The following is a 15,078-nucleotide window of genomic DNA, read 5'->3' on the forward strand; positions in this document are numbered from 1 at the left end:
TTTTCACTTTTCAAGTTTACATGGTAATGTTTGTCTGATAAGATACAGGACGGATGTCATAATGGAACATCAGTACCTAATATGTACAACAGAAAGCAAAAGAGGCTACACCTCAGTATCCTTTTCTACGTCATAAAGAGCAGATTTTTATTACAAGGCGCTCGGTGGCAAAGGTTGTTTTCTTCACTTTGTCTATGAAAAAGGCGCGGTGCTAAGCCCCACCACGAGGAGATGTTCAAGCTGGTAGAGGTCATGCAGTCCGTGCGTCTACGGATAGATAGATAGTTTTCAGTTCTAAAGGGTTCACCATCACCACTTTGAGAGCTGGCACCAGGCGATTGGCTAAGAGAAAGGCTAGAGGTGACCCTGATCTACACTGCTCTAGTAACTACACACCGACCAACATTACATTAGCGCATACCGAAGTGGCACCAGAAAACATGGCTGAAATAGAAGGGTCGTTATCTACCTGAAAAGAGCTCAGGTTATCCACCGTTCTAGCGTCACTAGTCAGCAATTCAGCTAAACTGGCTTCTGTCTTTCTCTCGAAGCCCTAAGCCATTGACACCGCTCCTATATCTGAACTACGTCGACGAAAGAGGAGGCACAAGAGCTCCTGCGTCGGGGCGACAGGTTTCTACTGCCGGCGGAGCGGGCGCACGCCGGCTACCTGCTCTGATCTGGTCTCTCTCTCTCTCTCTCTCTCTCTCTCACTCTCTAGGTATGCCAACTATGGTACTCGAGTCGAGCGCCTACGGTCGACACAGCCAAACGCGTGCCACATACCTGTCCTCTGAGCCATTTAACACGTTACTTAGTTCAGCCGCGTGGCTTGTGCTGCAAGGAAAAGTTCACATGGCAGTACCAGTAACGAAAGCGGCCTCCATGTCTTCCGTTATAGAAAATATTATCATGAAGTGTTGCTAAGCTGAACAAAATTAGCTCAAATACTGGTAAATATTTTATGGGTATTATGAGGAAGACCGAATGAAACCTTCCGGTCGGTGTTGAACAAATCTTAAGAATGCAATAGTTAGGTACCGAGTGCAGTTGAAGTTGATTGCAGTCTATCTCTAATAATTTGTATTGCTGTTACATATCCTTGCATCTTCTAGCAACTTACGTCTAAAAATTGTAGTCATTAGCCGATTATAATAAATAAATGTTTTTGACAAGAATAGCAAATATAACATGTGGATATTACCCCCGTTCTGATGACAAGAAATGTTTCAGATTATCTCGCTCAACGGTAAAATAAAAATGTCTCTTTAGAGGAATAACATTATATTTTCTCAGCCTTTCTCAAGTAGGTAAGTGCTATTTGTCCTAGTGAAGAGACAATATGTAAGTGACGATGCATGGCGATTCATTGTCTTCCAAAAATATCCCAATATTGCTCGAATAAACTAAACGTAATAATAAAAGAGAGTGCTGAATGGTGGTGTTAACAAATTGCAAGCCAGAATGCTTGCCGAAAATACACTCACGCTTACAACAAAAAGGAACTTTTGGTAGTCTTATTTAAAAAAATGCATTTTAATTTTATTTTTAGATTGCAGATGCGTGCAAAACATTAAAATACATAAACATTTTATAGAAACGAAGTTGAGACATTAAAACAGCATTTAAAGCAATTTTCGTTAAGTACAATGGATAATTATTTACGAACATAGCATGAAAGAAAATGTTAAGAACCATGAAGACAAACCATAACGCAAATCAGTTATGCTTTTTAACTGAGACAAAAAATAGAAATAAATACTGTAAACACTTTCTAGAGATTGCTTAAGGGATTCATGAACTTTTTATCATGCTGTCTATAATCTATTAGTCTGTCTTTATCCCAATAGCTTCACAACTACATATGCTTTTTAATGCAAGTTATCATAGTAGAGCAAAGATCCCATGCTATTGAGCAGGTATCCAACTTCCGTAATCTCACACTCTAACTTTTCCGTTTAAGCAGAGTGTGAAGTAAAGCAACCACACTCGGTGATCTTGTGAACTCCGCAAGAACAAAATCGACACACCATTCCTATTCCCACATTCCCAGCCCCCCAGCAAAGCCAAACTCAGCCTCGCCACCGGCCGGTCGTCTCAGAGGCTCTCACCTTGCGCGCGATTTTGCCGTTGGCGCGTGGCTTCTGGTCGCCTAGCGCGTCCGTGATGCCCAGCTCGGACTTGATGCTCATGCGCTCGCGCGTGTTGGCTCGCTCCTTCTCCTGGCCGACGAAAAGCTCGTCGCTGCGGCACGAGTGCTGTGATGGCGAGCGACCCACGCTCTCACCGTCGCCTTTGCCGCGCGCCGCCCGGTTCTCCAGGCGCTCAGCCTTGGCGTCCTGCGGAGGCGACAGCGGCAGGTGGCGAGAGAGGGTCACGGTTCGGCCGGTAGGACAGACGCAGTGCCGGGTCAGGTGTGGGGTGATTCGGATGACAGCGGTACTTAGCAGAGGGTGAGTCTTTATCAATTAAGGTCTCCGGAAGCACGGCATATGATTGTCACACAAAATGCAACATTATTTTAATTGATCTACTGTGAATGACTGAGCAGTGAGCACCTGACTCCCAGATTGTCGAGCAAAAGGCAAATGTCTAAAATGATTCTAAAATTACCTCATATAATTACCGGAATTCGATTTGACCACTCGCTAGCTCTGAACAACACAAACACACAATAGCATGTTTGAATGATGCCTACATGTCCGGGCTGACATTCGCGTGCCACTGCTGACCCCTGACCTGACCCCTGTGCCCTGTGTCGTGCCGTTACCTCGAGCCTCTCGCGCTCGGCCATGGCTGCCTCCTCGGCAGCACGCTCGTCGGCCGCCCTCCTCTCCAACTGGTCGTACGACATGGCGACGATGGCCAGGATCAAGTTCAGCAAGTAGTACGAGTTCATGAAGATGACGACGATGAAGAACACCAGGTGCATGGGGCCCGCCGTCCTCAGAACCTACAGAAACAGACGGTATCGGGTCATTGTGTGAGGTCCGCCGTCCTTAAAACCTGCAGAAACAGACGGTGCAGCCAATCACATACCGAGAGACACAATGAAAGGTGTGATGACAGATGACGTTAATCGGAGCTTGCGTGGACAGCATTTGTAAGGTGGAGCCTGCATTGAAACCGACAACAGATCGAAGCTCAATAACTCTGTAATGTGCATTCTCGGCCATTATTCGGACTGACTAGAGGAAGGTGATAGTCATCGTAGATAGCTGATGTATCTGCTGCTGCTGCTTCTACTAATCTATTCGGGTGTCAACCAGCCAATGAACGACTACACACAATACCGTGCAATCTTAGCTAAGCAGCTGTTCGAGCGTTCCACCTTCGCTGCAAATACTGACCAGCTGGTAGAGGTTCTCCCAGTAGTCCTGAGTCAGCAGTCGAAACGAGGCTAGCATGGCGTATCCGAACGTGTCGAACGTCGTGTAGCCATAGTTGGGGTTGGGACCAAACCCTTCCATACACGTGTAGCCAGCAGGACATTTACTGAAACACAGAGCGAGGGCCTTCAGCATCGCAGAGATGGTCACCCTAGTATCTTTTTTTTATAAATTTAGTCCGAATGGCTGAATGGGCGGATTTGAGGAATCAGAGTCCGCACTAAGCATAGCTTGTTGTGCTGACCCTGACCCCACCACCCGATCGCGCAATTCCAGTTGTATGGCAGAATTTTGTCCGAACGTTTAACCCTATTAGTGGCAGGGGGGGTTGTTTTTATCCACCCCTCAGGTTTTTCGGGAATATCTCCGAAACCGCTGAAGCTACGATGCTGAAATTTTCTGACTTTTCCTAAAACTAAATTGGGCACATTCCCTGAAAATTTCAAGTTCATAACTTTACCAGGGGCGGCTCCAGAGCACTGGGAATTGGGGGTCCTATTCGTGAAGCGAGTCATTTGGGCGAAGATCACGATGCTGCACCAGTTTTACGAACAGTGAATGAAAGGTATCATGTGATAACATATACAAAGTTATTTTGCATCCTCTTTTGACACGTTTTTGCTATAATAGGCGGATCCAGGCGTCCAAAAAGGGGGGTTATTTTTTACCTCCCAACATAGGTGCCCTGACACCGCCTATGCATGACCAATACAATTTTAGTCGCTCTCTCATAAGAAAATTGTAACATAACAAGACCATTGCCACCCTTTTTAGAAACAGTACCAACAAAAACCTTATTTACTATACTTTTTGTGTACCCCCAATCTCAATGATCTGTATCCGCCTATGATTTTTGAAAATGCATATTTTTAGGATCCATGTGAATTCCTGGTTCATTCTCTATCGATCGGCAAAAGTTGCGTTAAGATTGGTTCAGAAACCTGGCCGTGATAAACAGTCTAAAATGTATCTGCAATTTGCCCGTTTTTACCCCCCTCTACCCCCCTATTGACATTTTTTAATTTTATTTTTTTTAGAAATGTAGATCTCGTTGAGCCAAATCGAATGCCGTTTGAATTTTGAAAATCGGCCGGTTAGATCTCGAGATATCAAGGGGGGGTCGTAAACAGCCCCCCCCCCCTGCCACTAATATGGGGTAGCCAGGAGCCTGCCACTAATAGGGTTAACGTGCCCTCACGACTGGACACGGTCCCCTCCGCTCACTCACGTCACCTGGCTTCTGTGCGGCCCCTGCCACAGACACGCACGCCATTACACGTAGGAGCTAAATGTGGCCGCCCGCACCGGGGCTTGAACCGGGCTCTCACTTCCGGCTAAGCGTCGAATTCCGGCGCTTTTATCCACTCGGCCACGGAGAGGACGAAGTATCCAGACTCCCACTTACAAAGAGCAGCTCGGATCAGCACAAACAGCGCAGCGTGACCAAAAACAGCACAGCGCGACGACACTTCTCACCAAAAACAGCACAGCGTGATGACACTTCTCACCAAAAACAGCACAGCTTGGCCACACGTCTCACAATCGACATCTGCCTGCGGTGAGCAGTCAGACAGCCTTACTGTTCCGAGCAAGGCCGTATATCTGAGCCGCCGCGACTGCCCTCTGCGACTGCCCGCAGCGCTAAGCGGTCCCTCACCTTGCACCCGACGAGTTTCCGCACAGCGTGTAGTCTCCCATACTGCTGTTGGGATCCTTCAACCAGTTCTCTGCAGGAACAGACGCAGTCGTGTTAACCTGTGGCATGTTTACGATGTAATATTGTGCCTAACTCCTGCCCAGGGTCACGTAAAATCAGTAAAATTCACTAAAATTTGGAACAAAACACGCCCATATATACACTTCGATTGCAGGACATGAACAGAGGGCTGGACTGGGACAACATCAGCAGTCAGCAGAGTGCAGATGGCGTCGGTGATACATTGGGCAACATTATGTAGCGGAGGGTGGCACATCAGAAGTTAGCAGTCAGCAGAGGATGGGACTACACAAAACATCAGCAGAAGGCGGAAGGCGGATAGATACCAACCCGTGTTCCTGAAAAGTTCGTTGATACCAGCATTACTTCAACACTGACAATATTGTATCTTGATGATATGGTTCTTGTGATAATGGTATTCTTATAATTATCCATTCAATCGCATACAGTGCACCACGTATGGGGAAATCGCTAAAAATACCAAGCTACATGATGGCTCCGTGGTATAGCTATTGCTGTCTTTACGTGCTCACTTTGGTCAATATGGCTCGGAGATGCGGCGTTGCAATGCAAGAAATCGATGTCGAGCGATTCGAACAATCGGTTTGCGCAATAAGGGGCAATTGCCTGAATTGCAGTGCACTTGCAACACCAAATAAATCCCGACCCACTCAAATACGTCAAACCGAGCCCGCTCATGTCGCAATGTTTGGACAAGATAACACCACTGTGATGGTTTAAGTTGCTTGTCATTAAACAAATAAATAAATAATATTTACATCCCTGACTATCCGCCAGTAAACATTTTGTTTTATGTAAGTACGATGAGCGACAACGCTTTCATTTCTGGGACCGTCTAAATTTATTTAAGAGCATACGTTAAAAATACAACATCAATCTGAGCAAGCGACAAATAAAAGCAATAGGATTTAGAATAAATCATAACAGTTGATCGAGAGTCCTAAAAAGAGGGCCTAAGCCAGCTCGATCGGGTCTCTATCGACGCTGGGGGCTGATGGCGGCAGCTCTCAGGTCGTGTATGGAGGCGGCAGATATCTCACTCGACTCAGCCTGTGTATGGAGGCGGCAGGTCCCGGGCCTCAGCCTACTCGGGCTTTATACGGGTGTGGCAGGTGTCAGTCGACTCGCGCCGTGTGTGGATTGTCTCAATCGACTCAGTCCATGTATGGAGGTCTCAGCCGACTCGGGCCGTATATGGAGGCGGCAGGTCTTGCAGTCGACTCACCCGTCCGCCGCCGCGGCAGGTCTCGGTCGGGCCCTGCATGGCCGTCCCGCCGCCGCGGCCCGGCAGACGTGGGAGCTCGGTCGATCGATCCGAGATGAACTCGGGCCCGCCCGACTTCAGCGGCCGCACCGACCCGGTGACCCACATAACACCGAACAGAGAGCCACGCCAGCACACAGGTCAGGTCACCCGAGCAGTGGTCTGTCCTGACCTCAGCTGACGGACGTCTGAGCTCAGAGGACAGACTCGGACCTTGAACTGACTGCGGTATGACCTCAGCCATCAGAGGGATGGCCTCAGCTGTCAGATAACTTCAGCTGACGAAGGTGTTATGAATTACATATACCCAGGTGACGGACGTATAAACTCAGAGGATGGAGGGATGAGCTCTGATCTTGACGAACAATTGACCTCAGCTGTCAGAGGGATGACCTCAGCTGTCAGAGAGATAACCCCAGCTGCCAGAGGGATGACCTCAGCTGACGGTTGTCTGACCTTGATCGAAGATATAACTTCAAGTGACGGATATCTGACCCTAACAGTCTGACCTTGAATTGACAGAGGTTAGACCTCAGCTGCACAGGTTTTGACCTTGAACTGACAAAGCTATGACCTCAGATGACAGAGGTTTGTCAGATGAGCAGCTCGGCATTGCCTAAAGTCTTAACCAGTGTCAGTCAGCGGAGGTCTACGCCAAAAATGGAAATACCCACGGAGTTAATTAAAGCTGTAAAACCGAAGTACAGCCCTCTGCTCACTGCGTGGTAGGTATACGTTACACACAGCAATATCGACCTACGTTCTTACTTTAAGCGACGGAGATGCATAATGATACTCTGGAAATGTCCACAACAACTTTTTGCACCCGTCCTAAAAGTGGAACGTTTGAAAGCTCTGCATATTTCCAGATATCAGGGAAAATGTTAATTTTCAGCTATTTGCTCTGCCCCGAATCAGATTGAGCCTGACTGCGCCACTTCCAATGGGAAAGTCCAAATTGAGTCTGGCGAGGGGAGGTTGGAGTTTTACGCACGCTGCCCAGATACGCACGTTTGTTGTGATAGCTCGCACTGCCTGGGTAGAGGCTATTCACTACGGCTGATAGGGGAGGGGAGCCCTCGGATATCCAGCGGTAGGTCAAAGTTCACAGAAACTGGCCGCCGGGGCACAATGATGGTCACCTGGGCTGCGGACCACAGCTGGACTTCGGACCTCTCCCCATCCCCTACCCCAGTCGACCCGAGACGGGTCACGGCGTGCCCTCGGGGTCGACAGGGTGTGTGTGGGGCGCCGGCGGTACGGCCAGCGGTTGGTGTTTTTGAGGTGGTGTCTGCGGATTATGAGCTAACGGGCAAAGCAAAGTATTTTCACTAAAACGGAAAAAAATCTTAGTATGAGCGGCCCGACCTGTAACGATTTTGAGAGGTTTATATAAAAGTGGCTGATTGACCTGCGGTCTGTTTTTTTCTCTTTTTTTTTTGCTGGGCAGCCTAATATCCCTTCTAGGCCGTAATTAACTTCTATTGACAGGGCTGCGGAGTCGATGAATTTTTTAGGACTGACTCTGACTCCGGCTCTGCAGACCTGGCAGAGCCGAGGAGGCGGCAGATTTTCGGTGACTCCGACTCCGCGGTCTCGGTTTCCAAAATCGACTCCGACTCCGACTGCGACTCCGGTCACAGCTGTCGACTCCAACCGACTCCGACTTCGGCTTCGACTCCCACTCCGACTCCGCAGCCCTGTATATTTATAAATCTAAAGGCGTCTGTCGTGGCACGTGCCATGTGAAAAGTTAAGGGTGCTCAAATTCTTTTCCTTAAGTATAGCGCTTTCGAAAGACCTATGGTAAAGGTCTTTCAAAAGGATATAGATTATAAGATATCTTACCAGCGCTGGGGAAAGGGGGTTGGGGGGTTGGACGTATCCTGCGTTTTTCGCAGATATTAAGTAAAAAAAAAAAAAAAAAACGGCAGCGCAGAGCAAAACCGTTTTCGGCACACCTCTTAATGCAGGTTTCGCGCACATGCTGTGAAAGTTTCAAGCCCATGCCTCTCAAGGTCAGGTCACCAGGAAGGTCACCTAAAGTGACCTCGCCTCAGAAAAAAAAATAAAATGCTCGTCATAGCCACATTGACTGAACGATCGCCTTGAAACTTTGAGCGATTGATAAGAGCGATGTGCATTAAATGTTAATTTCGTAATTTTGATATCGCTGAGCTAAGTTCAGGACAATCTGCGACCTCTCTATTTTTGGTCAGTTGGAGAAAATTGAAATACGTATTACAAGACAAACGGTATTCTAAACACTCTCAAATATCATGACACCAGTAAACTTGACACACTGAATAAGACAATAGCACATGGGAACCTTACTTATGTCCCCGAGGTCATCGCATAATCATAATCATAATCATAATCATAATCATGTATTTCGGAAAACATCCATCGGGTGGGTTTTCAGTTATCCACGTCATACAAGTACCCAACATAATTCCTGCAATATATCACACAAAAGAAGGACATGTACCCGACTAAAATCCTTAAAATGGTTAAAATCCCTACAAGGTCTCAAGCGAGATCACTAGATCAACTGATCGCAGGTCATGGAAGGTCCCCGGCGGTTTTTGCCTTTGATTAGAGCGATGAAAACATCTTCGATGTGCTTAGGTCGACGATGCGCATTGACTGATGCGCAACATGACCTTTCCGGACAGGTCATGACCTTGAACTTGTTCGTTCTTTGCTTGAGTCAAAAGTGTTTAAAGGTCTATCGAACGCGCTTTTCTACGGCACTGCATCAATATTGGTTCATTTGAGTTATGCGCCGGTGTTTCAGAAAATGTTTAAATATGCACCACTTCACCTTTGTTGACATCTGGTGACCTAACCGTTAACCTGACCTATAAACTGATCGAATTATTTTCGTCTTGATTTTGAACGTTGTTTCAAATGTCGCTTACCGTGTGTTGCTACGTGGCCCATAGACTGAGTTAACCCTCGCCCGTATTGTTGTTTAGCCAGCCACGAACGTATAGGGGAGGGGGGGGGGTTCGTTGGATACCCCTTGCCGTTTGGCCTCTGATGGACTTAGAGCTTCGCGGACAAAACGAGCGTGTTGTTGGTGACGAGAGGAAACAAAAAATGTCTATTTTTAAGGTCCTAGATCATAAGTTGACCTTCCAGGTCAGGTCAATGACCCAAAAATCGGAACAATGAAAACTGTTAGAACGTCGTAAAGTGTGGCTGCTAGGTTTTTTCGGGGTGCTTATCACAAATATCATTTAAGGTTTGATCAAACATGATGTCTTCACGCATTTAGGCCAGGTCGGGTCAGGTCAGGTCAGGTCAACCAGTAGGTTCTTGCCGGGTATCTATAGTTGGTGTCAACTGCCACTCACAGCTCCGCAACATGTTACAATGGCACCAAAACTGCTTCTTAAATGTTCAAATGGATGCTAAATTCTAAATGAGCTCCAAAAACTGTTCTAGACACGTGTAAAACTCGAAAAGTGAATCAAGGTCACCGAAGTTCAATGACCTAACCTGAGTTTCACGTGACCTTGACACCAACCTTGACACCAACCTGTAACAATCCTGAAAATGGCTAATTCATTCCCAGTCCCTGTGCTTTAGAACGGCCTGGTCGGGTCGCGCCAGACTGTCTGGGTCGGCTTCTGGCCGAGACATAGCTTCGGGCTATTGACCCGAGTGACCCCGGCCCGCGTCCACCTCCCTGCCCCACCGTGCCGGCCGACTGGCCCGCCGACCGGTTTAGCCTCTGCGCTGGTCACCGACTCATGCCTGTTTACGCACCCTACTCGCGCAGCGCGCTACAATTCCGTAGTAAGCGGCTGTCAGCTGAGCTCATTGAAGGCATGGCAGGGACGGTTCTAGGAGGGGGGCAAAAAAACTTAGTCTCAGGACGGAAAATACAGACTTCTGTGTATTGTAGCCACACGGAGAGGTGGGTCTAGTCAACAAGGGGTTTAACCCGGCAGGCGGTGGGCCTACCAGCCACCTTCCGCGCCCCAGCAAACATGCCCACATGGGTCCCATATGGGGTGAACATGGGCCAGATGGGCCCACGTGGGACATGGGCTACAGATGGGCTACCCATATGGGCCCCATATGGGATAAAAATGGGCCAGATGGGCCAAACGCATGTGGGCTGGAGATGGGCATCCCATGTGGGTCCCATATGGGGTGAACATGGGCCAGATGGGCCCACGTGGGACATGGGCTACAGATGGGCTACCCATATGGGTCCCATGTGGGCGCCGCGTGGGTTCCATATGGGGCCTACGTGGGCTGGCCCATATGGGTCCCACGTGTCACCCACTGCCATTCTCATGTGGGACCCATATGGAAGAGGTGGGGGGCCCATGTGGGTCCCATATGGGAACCATGTGGGCATGTTTGCTGGGGCGGTGGGGGGGGGGGGCACTTTTTTGCCCCCCCCCCGTATCTCCGAAACTACTTGACGGATCCGGAAAATTCAAACGGCGTTCGATAGCCCTGTCAAATTTGTCGAAGGAAACCAAATTTCATTGACCTCGGGGTCACCGATGACGTCACAGGTCAGGTCAAAGATAAAATTTTTTTTCACCGTTCACGGGGCTTCTAGGGAAAGCGCTATAACACCGAGTAAAACGCATTTTGTCGAAAATCAGCGATAAGGCGTCAGTTGTCTAGTACATATGTTGCTATTAGAGGTCACTGGTCATACCAGGTCAGGTCACAGGTCAGGTCACCAAAGGTCACCACCCAGCAAACATGCCCACATGGGTCCCATATGGGGTGAACATGGGCCAGATGGGCCCACGTGGGACATGGGCTACAGATGGGCTACCCATATGGGCCCCATATGGGATAAAAATGGGCCAGATGGGCCAAACGCATGTGGGCTAGAGATGGGCATCCCATGTGGGTCCCATATGGGGTGAACATGGGCCAGATGGGCCCACGTGGGACATGGGCTACAGATGGGCTACCCATATGGGTCCCATGTGGGCGCCGCGTGGGTTCCATATGGGGCCTACGTGGGCTGGCCCATATGGGTCCCACGTGTCACCCACTGCCATTCCCATGTGGGACCCATATGGAAGAGGTGGGGGGCCCATGTGGGTCCCATATGGGAACCATGTGGGCATGTTTGCTGGGCAAGGGTCACCAAATAAGCCCAGCTTTACTAAGGTTATGCGATGCATGTTTTATGGCCAGTTTTTCATTTCCAACTCAATGGTGTTGGTTATAAGACCATCAGGTACGGTTTAGGTCACTTTCTGGTGGAGGTCAGGTCAAGGTCAGGTCAAAAAAGGTCAAATTTCAAATTTGATATTTTGGCATAAAATGGGTATCAATTCGATGCAGCTCGTCACGGGGAGTCTAATGGTGGTCTTTGTTTTGCGCTACGAGGGCTAGAATTGCTAAAAATTGAGTTTGAAAATTTGACGTCATCAATTTTGCACAGTTTTTTCGCTATAACTTGGCCAAAAAAAGAGGTATCGATCTCAAATTTGGTATGTAGATAGAAGGCGGTAGGGGCTATCACATATATTCCGGTTTTTTCCGAAATTCAAAAAACTTTTGGATTTTTTGGCTATTATATTCAAAAAATCTATTTTTTATTTTTGGGGGTCAAAATCCAAAAAATTCGAAAAACCGAAATAGCAGTTTTGTAGCCCTCTTAATTCCACACCTTTTATGTCTGAAACATTTTTCTGTATCTCTAAAGCTGTAGGCCTGACAGCTCTTCCCGCGAAACCTTTTTTGGGTCGAAAATGACAAAATGACGTCACTCTGACGTCATTAGCGGCCAACCTATCATAGCCTTTGGAAAATTTTTTGGTCACCATGTGCGCTAGCTGCTCCCGGGAGGGTACTGAAAGTTTGGTGACGATCGGCGCAGCGGTTCTCGAGATATATCGAAAAAACTAAAGGGGGGGGGGCAAAAAATGCCCCCCCCCCCACCGCCTGGAAGGTTAAACAAAGTCGTGTGATATTGCGCGTCCCTCCGTTAGGACTTCCGCGCACTCGGTAGCAGAGCCTTTGAGATATTGGCCGGTTTCGCTGAAGCAAGTATAACCTACCACGCAGTGAGCAGAGGGCTGTACATAAGCCTAAATATACCAGCAAAAGTGTGACACATCTGTGATATAGAGCCCAACGCGAACTGTTGAAACCTCTGCAAGACTTGACTGCACTGAACGCATGTCTAACTAACTCTCTCCGATCGAGGACCAGGCCGCACCTTCATTCATTGGTCTCGTATCACTGATGATTTTGTAAAGAATGGATGCTCTCCGTCAAGAGTCAAGATGAATGGTGCACAATACACATCGACACCTTTTTTAAACCCCACATCTGCTCTCCCGTGAATTTCCGGGAGGCACGAAAGATCTCCTTTTAAAAGTGTCCAATCGTCCGATCCTGATCAAATATGTGTGTTCGTAGGCCTGTTCTGGTATTGCTTTATCTGCCAAGACAGACAAACTTGAGAAAAATCGAGTGATTGTACCTTTTTTGAAGGTCTCTAACCAACTTGTCTGAAATTCGCCGGAGAACAAATGTGGGGTTTAAAAAAGGTGTCGACATAGTAAATCACTTTTTCACACATCAGAGAGCAAAACATTTCGCCAGCAGTTGTCCCAAGCATCTCCGGCATTCTTGGTTGCCCTGAAGGCTGTAGTCCAACAGAGCATGCACCAGCCTGACGGACGGCGCCCGGCTGTGTGTCAGTTTGCCCGCGCTGATAGCGCCACTCGATCGCTCCCCATCCTCTCTGTCCACTGTGTGTGCAGTACCTACACGCGGCGTGTGTCGGGCCCTATCAGCCGCCCGCAGATCAACTGCCAGTCCATAAACCATGCCGTCGGCACGCAGGCACAGGGTCCCGGCGCCGCCAATATGAACGGCACCCATCGCCTATTGACGCCGACCGGCCGGCGCGGGCCATTTCTCTTCTGCAGCTGGCGTCCGGAGAAAAAACGCCGACCGGCGAGAGGACAGCGAAAAGAGAGCGGCGGGTGCGCGTCCTCCGCGGGCTGCGCGATCCGTCTCGGCGTCCCCGGCGGCACACAGAGGAGACGGCGACCGGAGCTCCCCCGGCGCCGCCCTGGGCACCCACACACACTAATGAGGTCTGACGTGTTTTCTAGCCGATCTCCCGGCGGCCGGCGGCTGCCAGCGGCCGCCGACAGCCACAATGGATCGGCCCCATGCCGCTGGCACAGCAACATTGCGCGGATCAGCGCCCGCAGCATGCGGTAATATCGCGCGGGCCAGTGCCGGCTCGCACTGACCAGCGCCGTAATACATACGGTAACATCGCGGACTGCAGTACTGGCGCTACAAGATATACATAGTGGCTATATACAATGGCTATAATAGCTATAAGAGACTCATCAATCATCATGTCATTATCACATTTTTTCTCTTTCAGCCAGTTATCATTCAAGGTCCCAAACAGAGCGGCTCGCCCGAAAAGTACCTACTCGTTCCCATAGTAATCTCGCTCGTACTAACGACGTCGTCTGGCAATGAATGGGAGCCACATACGGCATCCCTCCCCTCCATTCCCCTCGTTCTCCGAGAGTCTGCTCTCGATCAATTGATTTCGCCGCCGAACGGACGACGATTCGCCGCGCTGGCCTGAGTTATGTCAGGACTCAAATATCCAATGTCGCAGGATCTCGTCGTAAAATCACATTATGTCTCACTGCAACTTTCCTGAGAAGGGATCGAGGTATTTTATTCGGGCAGGGCGTACTTTCACGGGAGGAAAACAGCATGATTCAGGAGGCAAACACGTCGATGCGGCCATTACGAGGCTGTTTATGGCGTCAATGTAGCGGAATACCTGTTCAGGTGAACACCGATAGGTGATCAGGTGTGCCACACAGTTCGTCGGAAAAGTGGCCAGACAGGAGGCCATGCAATGCACTGAACCAGTCAGTCAGTCAGTCAGTCAGTCAGTCAGTCAGTCAGTCAGTCAGTCAGTCAGTCAGCCAGTCAGTTGAACCTAACAGACGACCAGAAAGAAACAGACAGAGGGGCAGACATGTCTGTCATCCAGTCAACCAGCCAGACAGCAAGACAGCCAGTCAGATGCAGGTTGTGAAGCGCTCCCACTTCAGCTTTGCCATCCCCTGTCCCCACCCCCGCCCAGCCATAACCGTGCTCTGTTGCTTAGAAAGAAGTACCTACCTACATACACTGCGCTATCTACGTACATTTTGTGATCTTTTGGAACTTCAACTGGCGCATGAATTTGCTTTAGTTGGCGGCACACATGCTTGTCATCAACATTACTCGCTCTGCTGAGTGTTTTTATTGAAGAAAAAAGATTCGCCATGGAGATCGCCTCATTATTCCCGCACACATCGTGTCAAATTCGCAGTGCGCAGGCAGATGCTGCTGAAGTGCTGACGCTGGGCGATCAGCTGTCTGCGGCCGGGCGGTCGGGTCGGCCGGCGCCCTCCGACAGGCCCTTTTATTGTCGGACGGCGGGGCGGTGTGTCGGCCGGTCATAGTCGGAGGCACGCGCCCTTGGCGGACCAGGGGCGGCGCGGTCCGCCGGCCAATCAATAATGGGGAGGCGCCGCGCTGCCACCGGGCCGGCCGGCCGGCCGGCGACGCGGCGCGGCCGGCGCCGCCCGGTCGATACGGGCCGACGGACCGGCCCGCGGACCGGCCGCATACCGACACTCCGTGACCAAATACCGACA

The 15,078-nt window shown here is 49.5% G+C and overlaps 1 protein-coding gene across 6 annotated transcripts in view; it reads right to left on the bottom strand.

Annotated features, from left to right (window-relative positions):
* LOC122386106 (sodium channel protein para-like) overlaps positions 1–15,078 on the bottom strand; it is an 80,680-nt gene that overhangs the window by 27,790 nt on the left and 37,812 nt on the right. For all 6 annotated transcript variants that reach the window (XM_043374960.1, XM_043374959.1, XM_043374955.1 and 3 more), the window contains exons 9-12: positions 5,047–5,116; positions 3,351–3,495; positions 2,771–2,953; positions 2,112–2,339 (exon numbers count right to left, since the gene is read on the bottom strand). In XM_043374960.1, the coding sequence (XP_043230895.1) occupies positions 2,112–2,339; positions 2,771–2,953; positions 3,351–3,495; positions 5,047–5,116 (626 nt within the window). The remainder of the gene's footprint in view (positions 1–2,111; positions 2,340–2,770; positions 2,954–3,350; positions 3,496–5,046; positions 5,117–15,078) is intronic.

The sequence above is a fragment of the Amphibalanus amphitrite genome, unplaced genomic scaffold (assembly GCF_019059575.1).
Source record: "Amphibalanus amphitrite isolate SeventyFive unplaced genomic scaffold, NRLGWU_Aamphi_draft 000240F_arrow, whole genome shotgun sequence".
NCBI classification, from domain to species: Eukaryota; Metazoa; Arthropoda; class Thecostraca; order Balanomorpha; family Balanidae; genus Amphibalanus; species Amphibalanus amphitrite.